Below are 21,467 nucleotides of genomic sequence, written 5' to 3'. Positions count from 1 at the left end.
AAATTAGAACTCTGTTATTTTATCCCCTTTATATCTTTATATGCAAGCAAAACATTTGTTTTAAATGCCAAGCTTATTTTCACCAAATGTAGGTATTCAAGAAACTATTCATGCATACATAATTGAAAAAGTTTTCAATAATTTGTTTTCAGACAACCCAAAGGTGCTCTGTAGTATTGGAGAAGATGTGTTTAGCTGATCTTAAAGGTTTATTTTACCTTAGTAGTATTTAATTTAAATGTTTTTTTCACATCCAAAAAGGTTAAAACTTTATATGTCACTTCTGAAATTAAGAAAAAAAAATAACTAAAAGACTTCATGAAATGCAAGTGTAGACAAATATAGAAAAAAAATTGAAATTGTCCTGCAGTGGTAATACCAAATATTCATTTATTTGAGCTGTTCACTTAGGCTGCTAAATATAGCATTGCAATATTAACTCTTTTTTTTTCCCTTTTATTTTAGATTTTTTAACTTTGAGTGTAATTTTGTAAATTACATATGATTTTGACCTTCTGGGTTTTGAGTTTCTTGTTTATCCCTAATCAAATCACAAAATGAAAAGCTCAATTATATCAGACAAATTGATGCAATTGTCATATTCCTGCCTTGGTATAGATCATAGGCATGACATCAATAAAAAAAATATCTGAAAATTTCTGACACACAAATAAAAAGAAATGAGGAGTGTCAATTTTGAAGATTTTTAAAAGTTAAGTTTATTTATTGCTGTTTGAAAATTTGAAAATAATGCAATGTTATTTAATAATATTTTTTTTCTCTCAAAAAACAGAGAATGATGTTCTGTCAACAGAACTTGCTGCTAACCAGTCTGTCACAGAAGATGATATTATGTCAACACAACTTGCTGCTGACCAGTCTCTCACAGAGGATGATATTTTGTTAACACAACTTGCTGCTGACCAGTCTGACACAGAGGATGATATTTTGTCAACACAACTTGCTGCTGACCAGTCTGTCACAGAGGTTGCTGCTGACCAGTCTGTCAAAGAGGATGATGTTTTGTCAACACAACTTGCTGCTGACCAGTCTGACACAGAGGATGATGTTTTGCCAATACAACTTGCTGCTGACCAATCTGTCACAGAGGATGATGTTTTGCCAATACAACTTGCTGCTGACCAGTCTGACACAGAGGATGATGTTTTGTCAACACAACTTACTGCTGACCAGTCTGTCACAGAGGATGATGTTTTGTCAACACAACTTGCTGCTGACCAGTCTGTTACAGAGGATGATGTTTTGTCAACACAACTTGCTACTGTCCAGTCTGTCCTAGAGGATGATGTTTTGCCAATACAACTTGCTGCTGACCAGTCTGTCACAGAGGATGATGTTTTGCCAACACAACTTGCTGCTGACCAGTCTGTCACAGAGGATGATGTTTTGTCAACACAACTTGCTGCTGACCAGTCTGACACAGAGGATGATGTTTTGCCAATACAACTTGCTGCTGACCAGTCTGTCACAGAGGATGATGTTTTGCAAATACAACTTGCTGCTGACCAGTCTGACACAGAGGATGATATTTTGTCAACACAACTTGCTGCTGACCAGTCTGTCACAGAGGATGATGTTTTGTCAACACAACTTGCTGCTGACCAGTCTGTCACAGAGGATGATGTTTTGTCAACACAACTTGCTGCTGACCAGTCTGTCCCAGAGGATGATGTTTTGCCAATACAACTTGCTGCTGACCAGTCTGTCATAAAGGATGATGTTTTGTCAAAACAACTTGCTGCTGACCAGTCTGACACAGAGGATGATGTTTTGTCAACGCAACTTGCTGCTGACCAGTCTGACACTGAGGATGATGTTTTGTCAACACAACTTGCTGCTGACCAGTCTGTCACAGAGGATGATGTTTTGTCAACACAACTTGCTGCTGACCAGTCTGACACAGAGGATGAAGTTTTGTCAACACAACTTGCTGCTGACCAGTCTGTCACAGAGGATGGTGATTTGTCAACACAACTTGCTGCTGACCAGTCTGTCACAGAGGATGATATTTTGCAAACACAACTTGCTGCTGACCAGTCTGACACAGAGGATGATGTTTTGTCAACACAACTTGCTGCTAACCAGTCTGTCCCAGAGGATGATGTTTTGCCAAAACAACTTGCTGCTGACCAGTCTGTCACAAAGGATGATGTTTTGTCAAAACAACTTGCTGCTGACCAGTCTGACACAGAGGATGATGTTTTGTCAACACAACTTGCTGCTGACCATTCTGTCACAGAGGATGATGTTTTGTCAACACAACTTGCTGCTGACCAGTCTGACACAGAGGATGATGTTTTGTCAACACAACTTGCTGCTGACCAGTCTGTCACAGAGGATGATGTTTTGTCAACACAACTTGCTGCTCACCAGTCTGACACAGAGGATGATGTTTTGTCAACACAACTTGCTGCTGACCAGTCTGTCACAGAGGATGGTGATTTGTCAACACAACTTGCTGCTGACCAGTCTGTCACAGAGGATGGTGATTTGTCAACACAACTTGCTGCTGACCAGTCTGTCACAGAGGATGATATTTTGCCAACACAACTTGCTGCTGACCAGTCTGACACAGAGGATGATGTTTTGTCAACACAACTTGCTGCTAACCAGTCAAACACAAAGGATGATGTTTTGTCAAAACAACTTGCTGCTGACCAGTCTGACACAGAGGATGATGTTTTGTCAACACAACTTGCTGCTGACCAGTCTGTCACAGAGGATGATGTTTTGTCAACACAACTTGCTGCTGACCAGTCTGTCACAGAGGATGATGTTTTGTCAACACAACTTGCTGCTAACCAGTCAAACACAGAGGATGATGTTTTGCAAACAAAACTTGCTGCTGACCAGTCTGACACAGAGGATGATATTTTGTCAACACAACTTGCTGCTGACCAGTCTGTCACAGAGGATGATATTTTGTCAACACAACTTGCTGACCAGTCTATCACAGATGATGATGTTTTGTCAACACAACTTGCTGCTGACCAGTCTGTCACAGAGGATGATGTTTTGTCAACACAACTTGCTGCTGACCAGTCTGTCACAGAGGATGATATTTTGTCAACACAACTTGCTGACCAGTCTATCACAGATGATGATGTTTTGTCAACACAACTTGCTGCTGACCAGTCTGACACAGAGGATGATGTTTTGTCAACACAACTTGCTGCTGACCAGTCTGACACAGAGGATGATGTTTTGTCAACACAATTTGCTACTGACCAGTCTGTCATAGAGGATGATATTTTGTCAACACAACTTGCTGCTGACCAGTCTGTCACAGAGGATGATGTTTTGTCAACACAACTTGCTTCTGTCACAGAGGATGATGTTTTGTCAACACAACTTGCTGCTGACCAGTCTGTCCCAGAGGATGATGTTTTGTCAACACAACTTGCTGCTGACCAGTCTGTCCCAGAGGATGATGTTTTGTCAACACAACTTGCTGCTGACCAGTCTGACACAGAGGATGATGTTTTGTCAACACAACTTGCTGCTGACCAGTCTGTCACAGAGGATGGTGATTTGTCAACACAACTTGCTGCTGACCAGTCTGTCACAGAGGATGAGTTTTTGCCAACACAACTTGCTGCTGACCAGTCTGTCACAGAGGATGATGTTTTGTCAACACAACTTGCTGCTGACCAGTCTGACACAGAGGATGATGTTTTGTCAACACAACATACCAGGGTATCACCCTTGAAAGATTCTTCTGCAACAACTTTAAAGATGTCATCAATGGAGGATGTCAAAAAACGAAGTCTGTCACAGGTTGATTGTGAAGAAGGTTGGTGAATTAAAATCAAAATTGTAGATGGATATTTTTTGTGCTTGTTATAGCTTTGCTCTACCTTTTGTCTATCTTCAACTTGCTTGCTACATCAATATTTTAAAATCTCAATGTCTTGGATCATTAATTATTTGTTACTCAACTTAATTGTGAAATTGTGAAAAAAAGAAGTTTCAATAATCATAGCAGCCATTACATAATAACAAAGGCATGGGGGTAAAACAAATAAGAGATACATTTAAATGTGGATTTCTTTAAAAATAATATTGAAATATTTAAAAAAGTATTATTAACAAATTATGCACTATTAATTGTTTTATTATCCAAATAACAAGCTTTTGATCTGATGAAGGTTTTTAATACATTTCTAGAAAAAGTTTTAGTTGCATTAAATATGTATACTGTAGTTGCATATATATGCAAAATACTGTGTATGATTAACAGTATATTTGATAGACATATGATCATGAATAGTCCATAACACTTGACTATTTAAATATCTTTTTTGTCAAGCCTGTGACTTTTGTGGCAGAAAGCTTGACATAGAGATAGTGATCTGGAAGAGGCAGTAGCCTTAGCTAAATTCGTTAAAGCTTAATATTTCAGAAAAGTACAAGACTTTGACTTTTGACATCATACTTTGTATATAGATACCTCATGTTAAGAAGCTGAACCAAACTTGGCCTAAATCATCCTTAGCATATTACGTTCTAAAATATGTATCAAATCATGCCCATCAACAAAGATGGCAGCCATGGCTAAAATAGAACATAGGGTTAAATGCAGTTTTTGGCTTATAGCTCTGAACTAACGGTATATAGAGCAAATCTGCATGGGGTAGAAATGTTCATCAAAACAAGATCTATCTGCAACGTTAGCTAACTTCCTTTAAGCTGTGTATTTTAGAAGGTGGAAGGTTTTGATCCTTATACTTTGTATATAGATGCCTCATGTTACAAAATTTTCCATCTGTCATGTCCATTGTCTTTGACCTCAGTTTTATGGTTCAGCTACTACTTGAAAAATAAAGGGTTTATATAAGTCAGCCTCACTGTGTGATGCATTTTCTTACCCATCACTCAACAACTTCTTGTTTAATGAAATATTTGTCAGTGGTATCATCAATAAGCAGTAGCTCACACTTTCACTTGTTGAACCATGATTTCAAACAGTTAACATGTGAGGTTTTTTATGCCCCACCTACGATAGTAGAGGGGCATTATGTTTTCTGGTCAGTGCCTCCGTTCGTTCGTTCGTCCGGTTAAAGTTTTTGGTCAAGGTAGTTTTTGAAGAAGTTGAAGTCCAATCAACTTGAAACTTAGTACACATTTTCCCCATGATATGATCTTTCTAATTTTAATGCCAAATTATAGTTTTGACCCCAATTTCATGGTCCACTGAACATAGAAAATGATAGTGCGAAGTTCAGGTTAAAGTTTTTGGTCAAGGTAGTTTTTGCTGAAGTTGAAGTCCAATCAACTTGAAACTTAGTACACATGTTCCCCATGATATGATCTTTCTAATTTTAATGCCAAATTATAGTTTTGACCCCAATTTCATGGTCAACTGAACATAGAAAATAATAATGCGAAATTCAGGTTAAAGTTTTTGGTCAAGGTAGTTTTTGATGAAGTTAAAGTTACATCAACTTGAAACTTAGTACACATGTTCCCTATGATATGATCTTTCTAATTATAATTCCAAATTAAAGTTTTGACCCCAATTTCACGGTCCACTGAACATAGAAAATGATAGTGCGAGTGGGGCATCCGTGTACTATGGACACATTCTTGTTTTATTTCAAAATGCCAACATATATGATTATTTTAAGGAATTTGGATTTCTTAAAAGTCCAAGTACGTTTGCAGAACACCTGTAGATTACCAAGATAATCACACTGCAGGAGAAGGGAAAGTCAACTTCCTGTAGTTTTTTTTTTTTTAAATCGACAAAAGTTTCTGTTTTTCTTGTATTGGTTGAAGATTATTGTTTTCCATCTGAATTTCAATTTTTGACATTATTGTGAAGGATTAATTTTATCTTTTTAACTATATGGTATATCTTTTAATTATTCAGTTCTGTCAGAGATTTGGAGATCTAAATCAAGAGATGCAAACACTATATCTAAAGTAGGACCATATTCTATCTCAATAGATGCTCTGAATACCATCCAACATTGGCTTTCAGATGAGGTAAGCAAATCTGAGGCAAAATAGTTTTAAAAATTAGATAATACTCTGTACTTTTTTTTAAAAGAAATATGCTTTTTGAAGAAGTACAGTGTTATTTTTCTCATGAACTACAAGTCACATTTCTATGGAGCCCCGCTAGGGACATGCAAAGAAAAAAAATATATTGTGCGCACTGCGCACAAAATAATATAGTGTGAACACAAAATAATATATTGTGCGCACAATTTTAATATATTGTGCGCACAACTTAAACATATTGTGCGCACAACATAATATAGTGTGCGTTAAATTCTTTGACTTTACACAATGTGTCCTTTTTAAAGTGACAGAATGGAAAAATGCATAAGGTTTTCTTTTGAAATGGGGCTAGCTAGATACATGAAAATACTCTTGCAAAAAATCATCAGTGCATTCGTATCGACTCCTGACATGAATACTGAATAAATTACGTTTATTTCAGATTAATATTACACCATACAAGCATTCCGTACACCAAATATATCCAGCTAAATGCTTATAGTATCCGAGAAATACACCAAAAACAAAAAATTACTTTGCCGGACCACTTTACCCTGAAAATGAGGTCAAGGTCAAATGATACCTGTCAAGTTGACATTTAGACATTAAAATCGTTTCATACAACCAAATATAGAAGAACTATTGCATTTGGTATCTGAGATTATGTCTAAACCACGAACATTTAACTTTGTTGAATGATCAGTAAAATGAGTCAAGTGAAAACTGTTTTCCTAATTTTGGACGCACACCACATCATATTGTGCGCACAATATGTTTAAGTTGTGCGCACAATATATATTTAAATTGTGCGCACAATATATTTAAATTGTGCGCACAATATATTATTTTGTCCCTAGCGGGGCTCCGTACATTTCTTGATAAATGTAAATCTCAACTTAAACTTTATAAAAGAAAAGTTAAGAACTTAAGAAAATGTTCTAAGTTTTGTTATTAGAGTTATAATTATAATCAAAACAGAGTGATATAACATGTTAAATAATGCATTTAAAAAAAAATACAGTTCAACACAGATAACATTCTTAATTTATGCAGTCAATAAACCAAGTTAAAATTCAGTTTTTAGGTAAGAAAATTATTAGCTCACCTGGCCCATAGGGCCAAGTGAGCTTTTCTCATCACTTGGCATCCATGGTTGGGCGTCCTGCATCCATCATCTGCTAACTTTTACAAAAAATCTTCAATTCTAAAACTACTGGGCTAAATTTGACAAAACAAAGCCACAATCATTATTAGGGTATCTATTTGAAAAATGTGTCTGGAGATCCGGCCAACCAACCAAGATGGCAGCCATAGATAAAATAGAAAATGAAGATTTTGGCTTATAACTCTAAAACCAAAGCATTTACAGCAAATCTGACACGGGGTAAAATTGTTTATCAGGTCAAGACTTGTCTGCCCTGAAATTTTCAGATGAATTGGAGAACCTGTTGTTGGGTTGCAGCCCATAAATTGGTAATTTTAAGGAAATTTTGCCTATTTTAGCTCACCTGGCTCATAGGGCCAAGCAAATTTTCTCATTATTTGGCGTCTGTCATCCGTCTTCTTCCATCATCCTCAACTTTTACAAAAATCTTCTCCTCTAAAACTACTGGCATCATAGCTAAAAATAGAACAATGCCCAGGGTAAAATGTAGATTTTGGCTTATATCTGAAACCAAACCAGAGCAAATCTGACATGAGATAAATGTGTTTATCAGATGAAGATCCATCTTCCCTGAAATTTACAGATGAATCAGACAACCTGTTGTTAGGTTGCTGCCCCTGAATTGGAAATTTTAGGGATATTTTGCGGTTTTTGGTTATTATCTTGAATATTATTATAGATAGAGATAAACTGTAAACAGCAATAATGCTCAGCAAAGTAAGATCTACAAATAAGTCAACACGGCCAAATCTCCCTTAAGGAGATATTGCCCTTTATAGTCAATTTTTAACAATTTTTCATTAATATTTGTAATCTTTTACAAAAATATTCTCCCCTGAAACTACTGAGACAAATTTAACCAAACTTGTCCACAATTATCTAAAAGGGTATCTTGTTTTAAAATTGTGTCCGATAACCCCGCCTGTGAAACCAAGATGGCCAACATGGCTAAAATAAGGACATGGTAAAATGCAGTTTTTGGCTTATATCTTGCAGTAAGAGCAAATCTTACAAGATAAGATTGTTTTTATGTCCAAATCTATCTACCATGAAATATTCAGCTCATTCAGGCAACCTGTTGTTGCGTTCCTGCCCCTGAATTGGTCATTTTAAGAAAATTTTGCAGCTGTTGGTTATTATCTTGAGTATTATTATAGATAAAGATAATCTGTTAATAGCACTAATGTACAGCAAAGTAATTCCTAATAATAAGTCGGCATTACCAATACGGTTAATTGGCCCTTTAAGCCCTGGTCACAACGAACCCAAAATACATTTATGCAGGGCCACAACATAAAATTTTGTCTAATCGCAGGTCATCTGCAATCATGGTACAACAGTTGCTCGATATTTTGAGCATCGTGCCACTGTTGTGTGTTGTGAGACGAAAATTGAACATGCACCTTTTTTGCATAATTCCTGCAAGTAATTAGATTTCTACACCATGCTTGTTTATCTATTTATAACTTTTTATTTTTTGTTTTAGGTGATGAATGCCTACTTGTATATGTTGTCTGAAAATTTCCCCCAGGTCTGCCATATCAACAGTGTGCTTATGACAGCTGTATTTAATGATCAGCCACAAATTCATTCATTATTACATCAGGTATTTTTTTTTAAGGCATGATCATATGGTTTATTTAATTACTATATATACTTTTGAAAATTTCCAAAAGTAGTATGTTTTCAAAGGCCTGATACACCCCTAGTTGCTGAAAAATCTAAAATCTTGTATCAGATGACATAATTTTTGTAAAATTGTTGCATAAAAGGTTAATAATGATAATTATGATAAATTTATCATTGTAAATATACTAAACCGCAAAAGAAACTTTGTATTTGTCGAAAGCCTAAATTTTCAAATGAATATTTAAAAATAATAAAAAAAAAAACAATTTCATATGTATTAAAAAAAAATATCTATCTATTTTTTTGTTTAGGTAAATTCTCTTCAATTGATGCTAAGATTATGTTGAAATTTCCTTTATGGCTGGCTGTGTTCATTAATTTGGTTGTTCTAATAGTTGTCTCTTTAGGTCCTTGTACACGTTTCACAGTCACATTTCATGATTATGAGATGCAAGTTGTCCATGCCTCTATAAGGGTATTTTAGAGGTGCTAAGTTTTCGTGTCATCATTATCTGTTTGATGCAGTACTGATGCCATGACTTAACCCACCATAAAGAGAACAGCTAATAGGACATTTGAATGCTGGACAGCGACCTCAAGTCGTTGCATATGCATTTAACTGCAATGTAGGCACCATCCAACGTCTACATGAACACCACAATTCAACAAACAGTACAAATGACCGTCCACGTATTCAACACTAATGGCAGACCTGAATTAAATAAATCTTGGATATGATAGTGGAAAACTATTAATGAACTAAAATAATGCGGATTTGTTAAATAACAAGGGTATTTATACGCCCATTCAATTAAAAATGCATTAATTTTTCCATTATGTTTGCCTCAAATTACTGTGACATTTCTTTTGCAGTTTAGTATATAATGGAATTTGAAGAGACTTTTGTACAAGTGATATAGATTTAGCACTATAAAACCAGGTTCAATCCCCCATTTTCTACATTTTAAAATGCCTGTTTCAAGTCAGGAATATGTCTCAGAATATTTTTTTTATATATACCTTAATATAACACAAGGTACTTTACTAAATTTTTTGAAAAATGACACCCAGTCCCGAATTCCCGTTATTTTTTGATTTCTCGGTTGTCAAACCTACTTAAACTTAATATGCCGTAAATCTAAATTGATTTATCTACACAATGGTATATGACACGAGTATCATTGTTGTCGGGATCATTAGTAGCAGGTCTCAGAAGTCGGTCAACGGGATTTTTTTTGCATTCGTCTCAAACTTTGGCAACACCCAGCCCACAGTGATTGAATTATTATAAAAATTATTAAAATTAAAACTGTCAGCTTCCCTCTGACTATAAATTATTATCTTTATTGTAAATTCTTTACAGAGTATGTCAAACAAACCCAAATAAGTGTTTTTTGAGGTCTGTCGAATGTGTCAGGAGTTTCTAATTTTAGAACTCAGATTTTTCCCATTTTATTGACATCATTCAGACTCTCTCTGGACTTTACATAAGATATTGAGATAACTCCAAAAGGTTTGAAAAGCGAGAAATTTTGAAGTATCATGAAAAGATGTATTTAGCTAATGATGCTATTTGTTCATGGTATGTATATTTCTAATATAAACATTTTATTTTTATTTTGAGTAGGGAAAACAAAACAAAAACGTATGTCAATCCTTATTTGAATGGTAAATTGACATTTTTAAAATCCTAAACTTGCAGAACCCCTTGTATTTTCGAAAATATTCATCAATAGTCAATTTTTGTAATAGTTCGTCATTTGAAAAATGACCATCTGCTATACCGGAACAGGAATGGACAGTAATCCCACCTATATTCAAGGAAGCCACTCCCGTTGTTCCTGTGACTGCCGACCATTCCCCCCCCCCCCCCCCCTTTTTTTAGTTCTTGTTCTATAGTACAGACCAAATGGCTCTTCCCCGTTCCACTTTGCCCCAAAAGCAAAATTTTATGACCATTTTTTACCTCATTCAATGCTATAAGCTGTTTGACATTCATTTTGTTATGATACACACGTGTACACAACGCCACTAATGTAGAGTTATAAATTGACCAAAATTTCCCACATTTATTTTTAGCCAGACGATTGACCAATGAGAAACCAGTATAAAATTACATGCGGACTGAGTGTTGCCAAAGTTTGAGACGAATGCAAAAAAAATCCCGTTGACCAACTTCTGAGACCTGCTACTAATGATCCCGACAACAATGATACTCGTGTCATATACCATTGTGTAGATAAATCAATTTAGATTTACGACATATTAAGTTTAAGTAGGTTTGACAACCGAGAAATCGAAAAATAACGGGAATTCGGGACTGGGTGTCATTTTTCAAAAAATTTAGTTAAGTACCTTGTGTTATATTAAGGTATATAGGAAATTTTTTTCTGAGACAAGTGCCTGTGAATATGACAGTTGTCCATTTGTTTTTGATGTGTTTTGTCATTCGATTTTGTTATGTGATAATGGACTTTCCGATTTTATTTTCCTCAGAGTTTAGTATTTTATTGATATTTCTTTTTAATGAGGTAAACACAGTTAATTTTTCAACAAACTATTTTTCCTTAAGGCCTTCACATACATATAACCATACAAGCATTTACTTTTAACAAAAATAGTAGACACACCTTTTCAAGTTACAGTCTCTATGCCTTTTGATGAGTAAATAATGGACAGTTATTGTTCTGGTTTTCTGTAAATTCTTGTTTTTTGCATCTTACAGTATGACTTCAAGGAGTTTGATACAATAATTGGTGCTGTTCATGAGAATGATAACCACTGGACACTTATGGTATGTACATAATATATAAAAGGAGATCTGGTATGAATGCATGGAGACAACTATCCACCAGAGTTCAAATAACAAATTGGTCACCTTACATTGTGAAAAAAATACATACCATATAGCCAGCTATAAAAGATTTCCCCTGTGAGCGCTAAAAACACAGATATTGGGACCGGTGACAGATAAGATGTTAAACTGTAAATGCTGCCAAGATTTTGCGATTTTTTCTTAATAAGATATATACAGTTTTCCACACTTTTTTTTCATGCTTGATGATATTGATTTGATATTTGGTTTATTGTTTAATCATGACAAGTAACAGATAAAGTTGGTATTTTGTTCCAATCTGAAAATTCAGTTTTTGATTGTTAATGGTTTTAAGAAATGGAAGAATTTGATTTATGGTCCTTCCCTATGCCTACATTACCCTACTCATTTGCTCTGTAATTATTGTACAAAGTGAGGAGAAGTTATCAGCTTGCTCAAGTCTAAGGGAGGGGAAATAGACCAGTAGTAGACAATAAACAGATATTTGGGTTTTTCTTCATATAGATATCATAAAATTTCAGCTGCTGGACACAATGTAAAGCTCTTAAGCTTGATCTGTGCTCACTTACCAAAAAGTTTAAACTGTGGCTCACAGCTGATATGTTGTGATATATAAATGTGTAGAAAACCCAATAATTTATATCTATCGGACATTTAAAGACCTCTCTCATCTTCAGTGTAAACAATGAATTATACTTATATATACACAACTATTGATTGATTAATATTTTAATTGAGGTCTGAAGCAAGGTCAAATCTGAATCAAGTAATCTATTAACAAAAGGTTAAATTTAATCACAACATAGGCAACAGAATATAACCTAGGGTTAGATATTAACAAAGGGTTATGGCATTTAATCCTTGCCTTGAATTTAACCAAGAGACAAACAACCTGGTATAGTTGTTTAATAATGGCTCTTACCATACCTCCTCTATAAATCCCTTTAAAGGCTTTCTTAAGGAAATGCTCCTTTTGGCACCACAAGCCAAAATTATCCTTTTCGCTCTACAGTGCACATGCTGATGGCGAAATTATCCTCGAGGATACATAAATTTCTATATTTAGACTGTCACATTGTAAATATATCAAACGAGCCTCTTGTACACTTGATTCATAAATAATATAATTAAATACATTTGGTATATTTATATTCTGGCCCGAGAACACAATCATTTCGTAGTGCATTTCTTTTAGACAATAAATTCAAATTAAAAAAATTGCACCTGCTCTTTCTCAAAAAGATTTTTACAGTGTAGTGTACTTCCAGTGAAACAAGTAATTTCAAAATTATAGAAACTTCTACCAGCTCTAAACTCAAAATATTGACAATTCTGTGTTAAGGGGGTGTAAAATTCAGTTTGACAGCTTCAGACGTGATAAAATTTGACCTTTTTGAACTGAACCAAATCACTACTTAACATAAAGATTCAGCACCCAAATTTTTTTAACATGTAAATACATCCCCCTACTTAATATTTCATGCATTTAATATCAAGAAATAAATTGGGAAAGTGTATCAAATAAAACATGCAAGTTATACACTGTTTACACTAGGGACTATATTCGTAGACAACGAAAACCAAAGGACTATAACTGTGTCCTTGGACCTTTTGCTTAAATATGGCGTCAAATACAATGTTTTTTCAAAGAATGTTGTGAGAAAAATACTTGTTACAAACAAAATGGAGGATTTGAAAACAATTGGTTGTATAAGGATGATAATTTTTTTTTTATGATTATTTGTGTCTTAACTCTGTCTGATTTAATTTTAGGTTATTCTACTACAACAACAAATTATCTTGTATTTCAATCCAATGGGTGAGCTGTTTCTCTCAGAACAAAAACTTCTTCAGAATTGGTTGTAAGTTAAAATTTTAGAATAGTACATGTAAAGAATGAGGAAAAAAATTACATCTTTTGTAAAACTATGAGGCAGTAATGATTTAAAATTTTAGGGGATTAATATTTTTCAGTTAACAAGCATGGTGACATTTGTAATTTAAATTGATCTCTGATATATTATATTTGATTCTGGTAGCCCAATAATGAAAATTTTTCACCTTTTGAACAACATAGTTTAAAAGTTAACTGAACTGCTAATTTTAAGACCATCTCAAAAGATTCTATCATATTAATTATTGAAATCTTATATTCATTTTCTTTGAACTTTTGAAATTCCTTTTTTTGGTTCTACTTTATACATAGTTGTGGAAGCATTTTGTTAAATCACTATAGTTGATACAGTTTTCATTTTTTCCCCCTTGAAACTAACAAATATTATGAAACATTGCTGCATTAACAACTTTGAAGACTCCCGGTAATCAATTATCGTATCAAATGTTCTTTTTATTGAGTCATACTTTTAGATAACATTTATTTACATTAGATGTATGTATTATTATTATACATTATTTTGATTGGCTAACAGCAAGCTCGCGTCATTCTTCATTTCAAAATGAATTGCATGAATTTAAACATACATATAACGATACATGTTTTCACAATTAAGTTCACAGGTATGTAAAAGAAAAACTTGATAGTAGTTGCCCCAATTTTTTAATAATCCAATCTTTCATTTGCGCCACAAGGTTAAATTTCAAGTGCGCCAAAATATAAAAACTTCATTTGCGCCATTTCACAGGCAATACAGGTAACATAACGAAAAAGTTAAATATTCATTGTTGTATTGTGAATAAAAATTGTTTCTTCAGTATTTCTCCTGTACTCATTTCTAATACAAAACTGAGGTTAAAAATTATAAAGTCAATTAGTGTTCACATGTATGAGGTGTATAGATGGACATTATCAGTTCAAAGACAGAGGAAAGAAGTCTGTATGTTTTGTGGTCACACATACGGTTAATAGCTTATATATATGCATCATATAAAAAATCGTTGAGATAACTTCTAAATTTCTAAAGCCAGAATAACAACTGAGATGGACAGAATTATAACTTTACTATACTGTATAATTCTTAGAACTGTGTCACAAATTAACATTCTTTTCAATATGTTCAAAGTAACTGTGTTTTAATGAAGTTTCAACAAACATGTACCTTGTATGGTTTCATAATATTAGTTCCAAAAGGAACATATATTCTGGAATATTATTTCCACAGGAATGAATATTACAGTATATACTGCAGCTGTGCTGTTTGAGCAGTCAAATTGTATTGACTGTATATTTATATGTGATATACAGTCACTGACCGTATATCACCTTGTTTATGACGTTGACAATGCTTTTCCGTACAGTTTTATTTATGACGTCAATAAAACATACAGGTTCACGCAATTTTACATTGTCCTCTCACAATTAAAGAATGACGGTTTTTACCTAAATACTTCATTTTGACCACAAGCAAAGTTAAAGAGGATATATGAACCACATTTTAAGTCTATCCGTCCGTCAGTCCCCACTTGTTTGCGGCCCATGTCAAATTAAATCGGGTAACTCATACATGTATACAGTTCATCCAAAAACCAATGATTTCAAATATAAAATGCATTGCCTTGAACTATAGAACTGATGTTAAACACACTAAGTTCAGAGATGTATTATGGGATGGCATGTGGTTCTTCATAAACTAAATCAGTTCATTTTGACATTGGCATTGACATTTGAGCCGTCAAGTTTTCAAACATTGTTTGATTCGTCTTTGTCTGGTTTGTGTCCGGTCCATATCTTTTGAACCGTTGGATATTTCAGTTATTTTTTTTTTTTATATGGATCCAACCATAATGGAATCCTTTCCGCGACATATATATATATATAGCTGCAACACTAAGGTTTACCAAACTTCAGATACAGAAGTCGGTTTCACAAAAAAACTTAAGACAAGATTAATCGTAAGTAAACTGAACTATTCATGACTTACGACCAGCTTTAGTCGAAAGATTTGTTGTGAAACTGACCCCAGATGCAAAATTAGAATGCGGTGAATTAACTAAAGTTAGGTCCCAAGATGACCTTTATTTTGACAATTGGGATTGTATACTTTAATTTCTTAACGTGTTTTTTTATTAGGACTGCATTTATTTTCACTCACGTTTGTGCAGTCAAAAGGTTTGCAGTTAAAAATGCAAGTATTAATGTCTTACAGTGACTTGACTGTAAGTGTTGCTATCCACCAATTGCAACTTATTCAAAATTCTGACCAAATTGCAATTTGTTTTATAAAATCAAATTGTTCAACTGGTCAGAAATTTGAACTAACTGCAGTAGAAAACCACAGTCAAGTAGTGAAAGTGCAAGGTGATAAAATAAAACATACTTACAATCCTATAAGACTTTAACTCCACTTTAATGATGTTATGACAAAATCTGTTTATCAGTTTGTATAAGTATATTATAGTGATTTCCATGCTGAAGGAACTGTTATTATTTTGAATTGCTATAAAAATGTCCAAACTAAGCTTTCATATAGTTTTTCTTTCTAAACATGTTCTATATTCATAAGAATGAGGTGCATTAAAGTCACTAAGCGTCTTTTCTGAAAATGTCACTCGCCTAACAGTTATAAGAGTTGCAGTATATAAAGAATAATCATACATTGTCTCGAAATATCAATCTGTTATTTGTACTCGGCTCGAAACAGGTAGAAAGCTCGGCACAGCCTCGCTTTCTACCTGTTTCTAAGCCTTGTACAAATAACATTGATATTTCGAGACAATGTATGGTTATTCTATATATATGTTCCTAACGTAATTATAGATTATCGTTGATCATCTCAACGAGCTTGATTTTTTCGCTTGAGCTGGTACAGCGAAAGTGAGAAAAGCAATCGAGTTGAGATGACCAATGATAATCTGTTTATCGCTATTTTACCTTTGGCGACGTTGTCAATTTCATGTCAATTTCGTTAGCAACGCCACGTGGTCTCCTTAGTTTCTAGCGATAATTTTTTCCATCTCAAGCGAGAAGCATGATATGAAAATTATCACAAAAAAAGATCAAAAGAAAAATGCACAAAATAGCGATAATAAATGGTATAGAATATTTGTTCCAACAGGAACAGATATCATGACATTGTTTATAACAAAGTTTCCATTGGAACTTCTGTTAGGTGGAACAAATATACATTGACATTATGACTGATTTCTGATGAATACTAGTATGTTTTATTATGCAAACAGAAACTTTCTTTAACATTAAAAGTCTTTTTTGGAAAAAAAATCATTTTTTAAAACTATTTACCTGTATTATTGACGTAAATGAAAGGTGTCAATGTAAATATAACGGAATTTGATGAGACTGTCATTAAAGTGAGAAGGTTAGCGCTAAAGAACCAGGTTTAATCCACCATTTTCTACATTTGAAAATGCCTTTACCAAATCAGGAATATGACAGTTCTTGTCCATTCGTTTTTGATACGTTTTGTTATTTGATTTTGCCATGTGATTATGAACTTTTGGAATTGATTTTCCTCTAAGTTCAGTATTTTTGTGATTTCACTTTTTTCTTATTGGAGCAAATGAAATATGGTTTGTGGTGCAAATGAAATGCCAATTGGCGCAAAAGCTAAGCACTGGTTTTCATGAACATTGCGAAAAAATGTAGTTATAAGTATTGAAAACTTCTTTTTGTAATTTCATCATTATTCATAGGGTTTTAAAAGTGTTGACCGTGTACACATTTTAAGAATGAAGTGCTTCCATATGCTTCATACCAAATGAACTTCAGTCAACACTTTTACACCCTAATGAATTTACAAAAAAAAGAATTTAAGAAAGATAATTTATACAATTTATTTTAGTACATACTGTAATTAAAATTATAAAGAAAGTTGATGTTGAAAAGAAGTAATTTGAATGTTAATTTTTTATATTTTCCAGTTTTTTTTTAAAAGAGAGGTCTAAACTAGGTTTAGTGGACATTGCTACCACACAATGGAATATAGGCAGTCTCCTCCATTCTAAACAAGAGGATGACATATCGTGTGGCTTGTACGTTCTGAAAGTAAGTTTTATGTTTAAATTTGGATGAATTTTTTTTTTTTGATTAAACAACATGTCTACCTAATTCTCTCTAAAATTATTAGATCATATAATTTGAGATTCAATGGTCACAGCTATGTCCAATTGAGAATCAAATGAAACTTAACCACAGTGTCATCTGCTATTGGTCAATTTATTGTCAGTATGAACAGATTGAGAAAATATTATTGATATTGAAAATATTAAACATCACATGCAGTTTATTTTAATTTAAAACATGTATTTAGAAGATGATTTTTTAATGGGGTTAAATGATATCAGAGTGATAGATTTTTCTAAGCAGAATTAATGGTCCTGTGAATTAAAACTACACAGAGAACAATAGCTTTTGTATCTATTGAATGGGACAAAAGTTTAAATAGAGTGAAAATTAGAAGATTAATCCGTGGAAAAGTTTTATTTGGTTTGCAATAAAATTCTACAAAGTAGGACCCATTTTCATGATTGAAAATAGTGCATGCTTATATAAAATGAAAAACCAAGTTCAACAGCTTTGTCCTAAACCTGTGTTTATTCTGTTTATACTTCTAAGCAAGAATCGTTTAACATGTCTTTACTGATCTCTGATTAGTGTAAAACAGATGATTTCATTTGCACAGCATTTTTTCAGCGTTTGGTTCGAGCCCCAAAAGAGAAAGCATCCAAGTATTTGCAACATAGTCCCTTAATAGAATAAGGAGCAATATATAGGAAAGATTCGGGTGTCAATTAATAGCTCATTGCAAAAACAATTTCTATTAGGGGACAACTTATTATTTATTTGAATCTGTAAACACTTGAATTCCTGCTTTACTAAAATCAAAATGATTTTAATTTCCCATTCTAGTGCAAAAACTTGAATATGTAAAATTTAATGTTCAAACTATAATAGTTTTAAAATAGATATCTTGATCACAAAATGTGAAGCATATAGGATAAAGATCGGGTAACCATCACAGGAACTTTATGGTATCGTTTATCTTGTACCATTGTAAAAAATTCCAGGTGGTATATCTCCCTACTTATCTATAATACCAGATTTCTACATTTTACAGGTTTTTGTCATAACTGAACTGTTCTATCTCCAAAATCAAATTGAATTATAATTGACACAGGAAGTTTAGAGAAAAATAGTCTTACATGGTGGTCAGTTAACCTCTTAAATCGGGGAAAAGCTGGAAAGAAAGCAAAAAAGTGAGGTGTTCAATCAACTACTCTTACAGCTTTCAACTCAGATAACTGAAATTTCATAGAAAGATTTTACACATATTGGGATAAATTTAACAAGCCATTGTCAACCATATATTTTATTAAGCAATAGAATTTATATATAAGGAACAATGAATTATTGTGCTTTTCTAGAAATTGGAAAATACAGAATAAAAATCATTGTTAAAACTACATTATTACTGTCAAAAGTCTGAGATTTATTATAGTTTTTACCAGGATTTTGAAAAAAATAATTCTTACTTAAATCGAATGAAAGTGTAAATGACCCTGTCAATTTTTTAAAGAAAGCACATCAAGTTATCCAGCTTAAATAAATATTAGGTATAAGTGCCAATGAGAAATAAAGGCAACAGTAGTATACCGCTGTTCAAAACTCATAAATCCATGGACAAAAAACAAAATCGGGTAACAAACTAAAACTGAGGGAAAGGCATTTAATATAAGAGGAGAACAAAGACACAACATTTAAATGTAAAACACACACACAGAAACGGATTAAGCCTTAGACAAAATCATATGAGAATAACAAATATAACATCAAAACCAAATACATGAATTTGGGATAGAAAAGTACCGTGACACGTCTTATAGTAATGTGAATTCACACTAAAAAAAAAGAGAAAACAAACGTCACAACGGAAACACAACATTAAAATGTAACACAACGAACTATATTATAACAATGGCCATCTTAGTTGCAATTTGTAATGATAAAAAGGTGGTAAGTGAAATTGTAAAATAATGGCTCTAGGTTTTTAACATCTTTTTCCAAGTGCCTACCCTTAGTACCATAAAAAAAATGTGGTATGATTGTCAATGGGACAACTCTCCACAAGAGGCTCAAATGACACAGATATTAAAAACTATTGGTCACGGTAAGGCCCTTCGACAATTATCAAAGCCAATACCACATAATCAGCTATAAAAGGCCCTAAAATGACAATGTAAAGCAATTCAAACAAGACAACTAACATCCTTATTTATATAAAGTATGTATGTTTTAAAGGAACAGCTCTAAACATGACTTTTATTTCAGATGGCTGAAAATGTTTTGTCTGGAACAACGCTAGAATTTGATATGTCTCAAAAAGATTTGAATGACTTCAGAATGTATGTGGGAAAATGTCTCCTGACTGGAAAAGGTATATTGTAATACAAATAATCAGAAATGTTGCTATCAAATGGCATAGAAATTCATAAAAGTACAGTTGTTATTGTCATTATCAATCTCATTTTATAGATTAGTGATTTAGGTAAAATTAAGTTTTTTATTGTCCAGTTTCTATCTTAAAGGACAAAGTAAGATAAGTCCTGTTTTTGGCCCCCCTATTTTCTCATTTTTCAAATTTTGTTTGAAAACAGGCCTTATTGTACCTTGTTCTTTCTTAGGCAGTTGGTCTATCAACTATATTTGGTTCAAAAGTCAGTGCTGTGTCAAATATTCAATTACAATCCAAATTCAGAACTTCTTTAAGCTTAAGTATGGTGTTCATACATGTTTCTCGTTTCTCTGGGTTTTTTTTTTATAGATTAGACCATTGGTTTTTCCGTTTGAATGGTTAGTAATTTTTGGGCCCTTTATAGCTTCTTGTTCGGTTTGAGCTAAGGCTCCGTTTTGAAGGCCGTACATTGACCTCTAATGGTTTACTTTTTTTTAAATTGTTATTTGGATGGAGAGTTGTCTCATTGGCACTCACACCACATCTTCCTATATCTATTAGGCACTGTTGATCTTTTTTTTTTTAAATAACTTGACTAATAGGAGATGGCTCTGTGGAAATGTTTCAAGTGGTGTGCAATAATAATTTTCATTAAATACATACATTTTTTATGCCCAATATTAATGGCTATTTATGAGCATAATGTTTTCTTGTCTGTATGTCCGTTTGTTTGTCTGTTCGTTCGTATGCCCGCTTTAGTTTAAAGTTTTTGGACAATGTAGTTCTTGATGAGTTGAAGTTCAATCAACTTGAAACTTAGTACACATGTTCCTTGTGATATGATCTTTCTAATTTCACTGCCAAATTAGAGTTGTGACCCCAATTTTAGGTCTACTTAACATAGAAAATGATAGGTTGATTTGGGCATCTGTGTTCAAATGGACACATTCTTGTTCTCTTAGATTTAATGAGAATTAATTTTTTTATGATCATAAAGTAGGCAAGACATTTCATTTCAGCCTGGGCACTCTCGATTTTAATGTTTTGAAAATAAAACAAAAATATTTGTTTTGTAGTTTCATCATTTCAAGAAGATATAACATCTATAGATTCGTCTGTGAGTATTAAAGAATTTAGAATATGAAACAAGTGTAGTTAAAGCATAATAAGTAGACAAATCTTGAAATATGTATATTCAAAGTTGTAAACAATTTATTTGCTAGTGGTTAGATTCTATTTTATCTTTTGCTTGGTTAGTTATGACATTTTTATATCACAGGATACTTGCCCAAATTTTTATATGCCCGTCAAAATTTTGATGGGACGTATTATGGTATACAAATGTTTGGCATCCGTCCGTCTATCAGTCTGTCCGGCGTAAACATGTTGCACTGCAACTTGCGAACGATTTATCCAAATTTTATGAAACTTGATGTACTTGTTT

The 21,467-nt window shown here is 33.3% G+C and overlaps 2 protein-coding genes across 3 annotated transcripts in view; both read left to right on the top strand.

Moving 5' to 3' along the window:
- The window catches only part of LOC139504819 (cell adhesion molecule Dscam2-like), a 45,621-nt gene extending 44,940 nt beyond the window's left edge, over positions 1-681 (top strand). For both annotated transcript variants that reach the window (XM_071294758.1, XM_071294757.1), the window contains exon 18: positions 153-681. In XM_071294758.1, coding sequence (XP_071150859.1) covers positions 153-233 — 81 coding nt within the window. In that variant the 3' untranslated portion in view covers positions 234-681. The remainder of the gene's footprint in view (positions 1-152) is intronic.
- Positions 558-20,005, top strand: LOC139504820 (uro-adherence factor A-like; the record flags this gene model as incomplete). The annotated part of the gene is made up of 11 exons (XM_071294759.1): positions 558-612; positions 1,253-1,356; positions 2,059-2,172; positions 2,779-3,318; positions 3,532-3,814; positions 5,894-6,009; positions 8,679-8,798; positions 11,547-11,615; positions 13,431-13,519; positions 17,493-17,616; positions 19,900-20,005. Coding segments are annotated over exons 1-11 (1,720 nt in total), but the record flags the coding sequence as incomplete, so codon positions are not given.
- Between the last annotated feature and the right edge of the window lie 1,462 nt (positions 20,006-21,467).

The sequence above is a fragment of the Mytilus edulis genome, unplaced genomic scaffold (genome assembly GCF_963676685.1).
Source record: "Mytilus edulis unplaced genomic scaffold, xbMytEdul2.2 SCAFFOLD_158, whole genome shotgun sequence".
NCBI classification, from domain to species: domain Eukaryota; kingdom Metazoa; phylum Mollusca; class Bivalvia; order Mytilida; family Mytilidae; genus Mytilus; species Mytilus edulis.
This window is presented reverse-complemented; position numbering and strand designations above follow the sequence as displayed.